Source organism: Homalodisca vitripennis, chromosome 7 (assembly GCF_021130785.1).
Source record: "Homalodisca vitripennis isolate AUS2020 chromosome 7, UT_GWSS_2.1, whole genome shotgun sequence".
NCBI classification, from domain to species: Eukaryota; Metazoa; Arthropoda; class Insecta; order Hemiptera; family Cicadellidae; genus Homalodisca; species Homalodisca vitripennis.
In genome coordinates, this window is record NC_060213.1 from 29,766,793 (window position 1) to 29,775,562 (window position 8,770).

At 34.3% G+C, this 8,770-nt stretch overlaps 1 protein-coding gene across 1 annotated transcript; it reads left to right on the forward strand.

The window, feature by feature from the left end:
• Nucleotides 1-1,406: 1,406 nt before the first annotated feature.
• LOC124366510 lies at nucleotides 1,407-5,023 on the forward strand. The gene is made up of 2 exons (XM_046823098.1): nucleotides 1,407-1,930; nucleotides 4,849-5,023. The coding sequence occupies exons 1-2, from the start codon at nucleotides 1,617-1,619 to the stop codon at nucleotides 4,952-4,954; spliced, it is 420 nt and encodes a 139-aa protein (XP_046679054.1). The 5' UTR covers nucleotides 1,407-1,616; the 3' UTR covers nucleotides 4,955-5,023.
• The last annotated feature ends 3,747 nt before the right edge of the window (nucleotides 5,024-8,770 follow it).

Consider the following 8,770-nt stretch of genomic DNA (forward strand, 5'->3'; position numbering starts at 1 on the left):
TAAAAGTGGTTAGGATTCTGTACCTCAAAGTGGAAAAGTACATTAAACTATTTGGACTATATTTTCCAACAATTGTTATGCTTTCAATATACACGAAATGGAACGCGTTGCTTTTAACTTTTTTGGTCAGTGATTCTTTTTTTAACAAATGTTTACTTTGCACAATCACAACTTTGAGGTTCCATCTGTCACTACTTACTTGATCATGCTGATGAGGACCAACAGCTTGAAACTGGAAATTTGCAAACTGGGATTGATTATCATCTTATTGAGCAAGTCAATCACTAAAAGTGTTTTATACTCTGAAAACATACTTTTCAATAAAAATCAACAAATATTTTTCCATGCATTCTTTGACACAAAAGTGTTACTTTTTGCATTTGTCCAAATAACAAATTTCGAACTTATTCTTTAAAATATTGATATAAAAGTATGAAAGAAGTAAATATATTCTTTAATTTGGTTTCAGTTTGTTCTTTCAGTTAAAACTATTGGCAAAGAAAACAGGTTTTAAATGTTGCTTTACAAACTTCAGAACTAGACTGTACATTCCCTGCTTTTGTTTATTCAATGTAAGAACTATGAATGAATTCGATGCACTCTATCTAATATAATATAAATGGGTTTCATTGCTATAAGAGTCATTAAATTTCTTTATATTCCAAAATGTATCTAGTCAAGAACTCTATAATGATTTTTACTTTGACTTAATCCTACTTTTGACATTTTTATCTGAATCAAGAAATAAAAAAAAAATGCTGATATATCACTGAGCACCTATTTAAGACCCTGTAATGATGTGGCAAGTTTCATTTTTGTAACTTAAATTCTACAAAGTTTGTTTATTTCAAAATATACTGAATGATTTTTAAATGCTCTCCACCCTATTTTTGTTTATATCTTTTCAGTTATCGATACACTGTTAATTTAGTGTTATAGTCTATATATAAATAGTGTTATAGTCAACATTTTCATCCACCATGTTGAAACAGAATTTTATGGTGATAATTTACAGCAAACCATTTTTGCTCTCTTAACGGAACTTTGCCATATGTTATTACTAATAAAAGAATTAAACCTCTATATGCCAAAGATTATAGTGTTACAAAATATAATGGTACTTTGGTATTATACTGAGGCCACTGTTGTACTCTGTACCTTCCACTTGTTATTATCTGATATAAATAGGTACGTACATATATTCTAAAAATAGAAAGAGTTAACCTTTACAAGCGCTCACATGACCTGAGCTTCGAGCTTGAATTTAGGTACCATCTCGAGAGATGTTTATCTTTTTCACCAGAAGTCCGGGGTAACGAAGCTCGCATTGATGGCCTGGGGCATTTCCAATGAGTACTTTTCTGATGTCAAATTACGTTGGGCGATCTGGCAATGCTGCCCAACAATACTTGAGATTGGCTCGGAATCAATATTTTACAAATTTGAAAAAAAGTAAAAGGGAATGAAGCTTTAAACATCAGACAGTATATGTTATAAATAAGGTATAACTTTAATGGTAACGTAAGTACATTTATGAACTTTATTTTTATCCCTTGTAAAAAACTATTGCTATTAAATATCAAATAAACATGTAAAAAGTTTCTATTAAACACTATATGTTTAAGTACTTTAACTGCTCTTCTATACAGGTGCGGTATAATGTGAAAGTGAACGTCCTGCCCTACACATCTATATTTGCGTTTGCTGCCGGATTTAGGGCCAACTGGGACATAAAACCTCCAAAGCTTGTCAGCCACAACAGGAGGATAACTCAGGAGAATTATGTGCCATATAACCCGCCACAGTATGAGTACCAGAGCCAGTATCCATACCAGAGCCGGTATCAGAACAGCCAGTACCAGAATTGGTACCAACCTGCTTCGTCTTACCAGAGATCAGTACATTCTGCCGTCCAACGGGCTTTCGATTGGTAACTACCAAACACTGCACTTTTGAAGATCTGACTTAAAAAATTTACATTTAGGTACGGTATTAGGCATTTTGTCACCTAGATCAATTATGAGGGCTATCCAGAAAGTAACAGACGTTTTGAAATAAAAAATTTACCAACTGAAATAGGAAAATTATATAGTATACATTTAAAAGCAATACTCTTAGGCTATTTTTCAACTTAATCGCTGTTCAAATTGACACATTTATCATATTGTGACACAAGTTTTTCGATTCCAGCCTTGTAGAAATCTGCCGCCTGAGATCTTAACCATTGATTAAAACACTAGTGTGAAGTTCAGCGTCACTATCGAAGCGCTGCATTGTTAGCCAGGTCTTCATTGCTGAAAAGAGGTGGGAGTCGCTTAGTGCCAGATCTGGGCTATAAGGTGGATGATCGAACACTTCCCAATCAAAATTATCCAAGACTTTGTCGTGTGCAGTTGGCTGTATGGGGATGGGCATTTTCATGAAAAACAAAGTTTTTGGGCTCAATTTTCCCTTACGCTTGTTTTGAATCGCTCGCCATAGCTTCTGCAATGTTTAATAGTACCTCTCTGCGTTGATTGTTGATCCTCGTTCAATGAAATCAACCAGAATCACACCCTTAGCATCTCAAAAAATAGTTGCCACAATCTCTCTCGCTGACAAAGTTTGGACACATTTTCTTGGTTTTTTGGAGAATTTTTGTGCCCCCCATTCCATAGACTTTATTTTTGTTTCACAATTAACATACTTCATCAATGTTTCATCACCAGTAACGATACAATCGAGAAGTTCGTTACCATGTTTGTTGTTATTCATCAAAGAAAGTTAACGATGCAGCAAGTCCTTGTTTTTTTGTGATCCGTAAGGACTTTTAGCATAAAATTGTTGGTATCCAAGCGTCCTTACAACAATTTAATGAAGTAAATTTCGTGAAATTTGTGGGAAATCTTCTGAGAGTTCAGTCATTGTGAAACGGTGATTTTCACAAACTTAAGTGGATTACTGAAGATGTCACTTTGTTGATGAAGCAAAAATTGTAGCGCCGCAAAAAAGAAGGAGCATCAGGAGATAAATTTCTAATTTATTTCTGCCACTGTACGATTATTCTTATACACCTGGCTTAATTATACTGAGTTACTTAAAAAATGTACTTTAAATTTAAAACTCACATTCTTGTGATTCTCCTGATAGGTTTACAAATGATTTGATATATAATTATATGAAAGCTTCTGTGCTTCTCAAGACATTATGGTAAACACAATGATGGCAAATGATTACAATACGATTATCTTTTCAATATTTTTTTGACGTGACAACGTCTTAAATTAGGTTGCGGCTCGGAGTCACTCATGAAAAAGTGTAACGCCCGGTAACGTTACGATGCCCGTCCAGTGGGTCCGCTGCACGGGATAAAGCAGATAACTGTGGGTCCGCCGCACGGGATAAAGCAGATAACTATGTTTATTCGTGAAAATGTGGAGTGCTTAGATTCGTCATTTACAACAACTACAACAATAAAGGTAAATAATTGTACACTGATATTTCATTATCGTAAACTATGATTGATTGATTAATTGTTAGATTGACACAAAAGTTGAGAAACTGAGTTTATAGGTTATGTCATACTATTGACAAATGTTGATAGTGTTAAGTAAATTATTAGTTTAAATCACTCTGCAATCAATCGTAATTCAGTCGATTGAGAAGAAACAGCGCGTATTGCTAGTCAAACATTTAAAATAACAAATTATAACCTCTAACCTGTCATAACAGTGCGACCAAACAAACGAACTAAACCGACCAATCACCACGCGCGGAGTTAGAATTTAACTGTGTTTAGCAAGAATTTCAAATTCCAATTTTAGTAAATGTTTTATTCAACTTTACCATTTACAATAACAAATTTTAATTAATTTCAAATTATGTACAATGTTTTAGTAAACAAAATATATTTCTATAGTTAAAATTTGTGCAATTCTTATTTTCATTCAATTCCTTGTTCCTATTGTGCAATTTAATAATATTCATATCAATAAATATTCTACCGAGAAAAAGATGTTGTCACGTAAAATCTTCGCCCGTAAAACCGACTTTACAGGCAACCATAATTTTTTTTATTAACAAGACATGACTGGCCAAACCATGTGTTGTGTAAGGTTGTTTGTAAAATTACATTCTTGACATATCCTGTGGTCAGGTAGACAGTCATAAGAATTAGCTGTAAGCGTTAATATATCACAGATAACAATCTTATATGATTTCTAATCAGCTTATTTACACATTTATGTACTCTCATATTTTTTTTATTTCCATCATGATTAGCCATAAGACCAATGTAAAAATATTTGCTAATGCTCAGCCAAATTCCATGGAGTGACATGCACCATCACCAAACTCAGTTTTGCTAATATATAAATGAAGCTTCATGTAAAATTTCAGATCTACGGGTCAGTTCCTTTTTGAGATATTCTGTTGATAGATAGACAGGAATAACATTTTTCCATCCCCTCAAATTATAGGCTTCGCTGATGCTCAGCCAATCAAGTACTATTATAAGAAAGCTCTCTTCTTTCACTAAATATTGTCTCATATTTTGAGATTTAACTGGATGTATGAAAAAATATTCCATGATCAATAATAGAAACACAGGTTCAGTGTTGCATTTTGTATAATGTGCAGTAAAGCATAATAGAAACTATTTATATTGCTCTTGTATATGTTTTAATTCCATTTAATTACATTCAATTAAATTCTGAAATCACAATAAGGGGACCTAATTTTGTTATATAATGTAATTAAATAAAACAGATTGAAAATCTCTTTATAAATGAAAGGCACAAAACAATCTATGATGACACTGTTTCAGGCAAGTTTATGTTATAAGATTGCAGGCATATTACGATGTTCCAGGCATGGGTTGAATGGGTTTGCCTGCCTGCAGCGTACAATTTGTGAAGTGAGCATGCTACATCATGATGATGTCATCAGCCAGATGTTTCGCATTGTTTTTAAGTAAGTTATTTTAGCTCTGTTAATTAGTCTGTGGTCAACTTACAAACTCGGATATCTGTACTTTTCGATTCGAGAATTGACATCAACTGTGGTCTTTATTTGTGATTTAAAATTTTGTTAATGTTAATGTTTAACTATTTTGTTAATGTTATGATTAAATTTTGTTTTAGTTAGATACACTTCATATAAACTGTATTTGTTACAGAAGATTTTAATTATCCCTATAAAAGCTTCCCCTGGTGATTGGTAGTAGAATGGCTTTACTGCAAACTTTATACAGTCTGGCTTGATCTTTACATCTTTTATTAGTTCAAGAGTACTATCTTTAACTATTTTAGGGCCTAGTTTTCCAAAATTTCCATACCCCCGACTCTTTGGTGTTTCTGATGCCCCCCAGAGAAGATTTCTCAGTGCGCCACTAATCTGTAATAGAATAATAAATTGTAGATGAATTTCCATTAAAGTTTCATGTTATTTAATTTTGGAATTAGAATATTTTTTTTGTTTCAATTTGTAACAATTTCTCCACCATGTGTGTGTGTGTGTGTGTTTTGTTATTTTAATACTAATCAATATGTTGTTCTTATATGAAAAAAAAACCTGAAATTGTCATTTGTTCTATCAAGTACAGTTTGCCTACTATCCTAAATCTTTCATGCCAGTTAAATAAACATAATTTTTATCTCTAATAATAAATCAAAGTTACACTACTGCAGAATGATCAAACTAAACTTGAATAACCAATGCACTATGTTAGCCTAGCTAATCGAACTACTTTATGTATGTGTACAATGCAAGAACGTAGCCAGGAAATAATTTGGGGGGAGGGTCCACACAACTGATATTTTCCTGCAGTTTGACAGAGAGTAAGGTTGTTCCCATTTTGTTCCTTGAAAAGTTCTTGACCCATTTCAATGTTGAGAATAATCGTTCAGCAGTACAGCTCACATGTCAGTAATACTGAATTATTTAAATAATAATAATCATTTACTAAAAAAGTAATTGAAAACTTTTGCGGGTCCAGACAACTGATATTTTCTTGTAGTGGACAGAGAGTAAGGCCCCATTTTGTTCTATAAAAATTACTTGACTCATTTCTTTGTTGAGAACTATCTTTCAGCAGTACATGTCAGTAATACTGAAATATTTAAATAATAATAATAATCGTTTACTAAAATAGTAATTGAAAAGATTGAAAATTTAGGGGTCCAGACCCCTTGGACTCCCTCGCCGGCTGAAAGACATGTACTGCTGAAAGATCATTCTCAACAATGAAACGGGCCAAGAACTTTTTAAGAAACAATGTGGAGCCTTATTCTACAGGAAAATATCAGTTGTCTGGACCCGCCCAAAAATTTTTCCTGGCTACGTTTTTGGTTCAATGCTTTGTGGTAATCTATAAGGATAGATAAATAAATAAATAAAAATGCCTTTATTGCAAGCATTTCTCAGTATAACAACTGCTTTACAGAACAACTCTTGTCATATCTTACACTATTTAAAATACTGGGAAATAAAAATAAAAACTAAAACCTATAGACTAAAGAAAACACCCAAACAAGACAAATAAATTACTGTACAATCATTTTTCTTAATTTACTTTTAAAAACAGTAACAGAAGTCAGTTTAAGGTTCTGGGGAGGTCATTGTACAACTTTGGGCCAAAGTAAGAAAAGCTCCTCCTCCCAAACTCGTGCTTGACTCTGGGAAAGTGAAGTAGGTCACCATGGCGGACACTTGCGTTGAGAGACCTCCTCCCGAAATTGGAGCTTCTCGATCAGGTACCGCGGCTCACCCAGCGCAAGCACCTTGTGGATCATGCCACATGTCAGGATCCTGCATACATTTTCCATGGGGGACAAACTGACAGCATCTCGGAAGGGTGACACATGATCAAAGCGCCTCAAATTGAAAATGAATCGAACTGCAGAGTTTTGCAGTCTTTGAATCCGATCTATGTCTCCCCTAGAGATACTGTTGCCGTATGCAGGATAGCAGTAATAAAATACAGATAGAACAAGAGAACTCATAAGCCGGAGCTTAGCGGATTCTGGCAGCAGACTTCTAAATCTGTACAGACCCCTCACTCAGCCTACCAAGGGCACGCTGGATAGCATGAGTGACATGATCAGAAAAGGTGAGCTCACTGTCAAGCACAACTCCGAGAGTCTTGACTGACTCAGAGACAGACAGGCTCTCCCCACTGAGCCTTACTCTCACTCCTCTCTGACCAAGGGCCTGCATCAGATTGTGTGGGGCAAGATGAAGGACAATGCACTTACCTATATTGAGTTTAAGGCCATTGTTAACCGACCAAGTGTTGATGTTCACTAGGTCGGAATTTATTTTCTCAATAGCCTCATCAATGGAGCCAGGCTCGTATGACAAGCGCAACTGACAATCATCTGCGTACAGGTGAGCCGCACAGCTTTGAACACAACTGGGGAAGTCAGACGTATATAAGTTGAACAATATAGGTCCAAGACAACTTCCTTGAGGAACACCTCGCCTTTTGACAAGTGAAGTTGACGTCCCACTTCCCATCTTTGTAACCTGACTTCTGTCTCCTAGGTATGATTTTACCCACTCGATTGAATTTTTGTCAAAGCCATAAAAATGCATCTTAGCGTACAAAAGTTCATGGTTAAGGGAATCAAATGCTTGTGAGTAGTCCAGTATCACTAGTGAACTACACATCCCTTTATCTTTCGCATCAATTAAGTCACTGAACAGACTTACCAGGGCAGTGCATGTGCTATGATTTTTTCTAAAGGATGGGGAAAATATCTCTTAAATGTGTTCTATTCATTTATCTGTATAGATTGCAGTTGTCATTCATGTTGATGATATTCATATGTTTCCAGCGGGACCGAGGAAGTGAATTGCCCAGAAGAATTGGATTGTCCGGTATCTCTGCTGGAACTTGTTGATCACGTCTTGACTGGAAGTTCAAATGTGGTCACACAATGATTTTCATCTATAAAAAAATAAACAAATATGCATTTTGTCAATTTTTACTGACTTCACACCATTTCCTACAATAGTCCTGAAGGCGAGATTTGCATTGTAAGCACACTTCCTAGTTATTCATGAAATAGATTTCCCTAACAAAAATAACTTGGTCAAGCAAATTTTGGCAGAGGTTTAAGTAAGAGGGCTTCAAAAGATTCAAGATATAAAATAGCATTTTTCATTGCTCTTTTTTTTAACTTTATTTAAACTGCAAACACTTAAATCATAGTATCATGATTATTCAGTGAGGCATTTTCAGCCAAATGGTTGGTTTTTTATTATTTCATTGGCTGATGCTGATTTATGTGTCTCATAATTGATTTTTAGTGTGTCAAGCCAAAAAATTATTAAATGTGGAAATAATTTTTTAGTATCTATTAAACTGTTTAAACACTACAATTTTAACTAACAAATCAAACTAGTGGAAAATCAATTTTGGAATTCCTTTATCGATTTCACAAGGTTATATCCATAAGTAATGTAAATTATCTCTAGGCTCCTGGCTACAAGTTTCATTTAGTTCTACCCACACTCCTTTGTTATTTCTATTTATATTTCGTTGCAATTAAGGGTACTTTAAACAATAGGTATTAGATAAAAACCTTTGTTTTCATAACAAAAAAGAACAGAATTTGCACCACAAAACCAAAGGAACTATTTAAGTCCTTTGTGAAATTATTGTATCTGTACAGTGCATGGGATTGCTGTTATTATCTAAAAACACAATTAAAACAATTTTGGGAAAAATACACAGCCATTTGATCTAGCTGATGAAGATTTTGGCTGGTTTTGATAAAAGTAGTGAAAA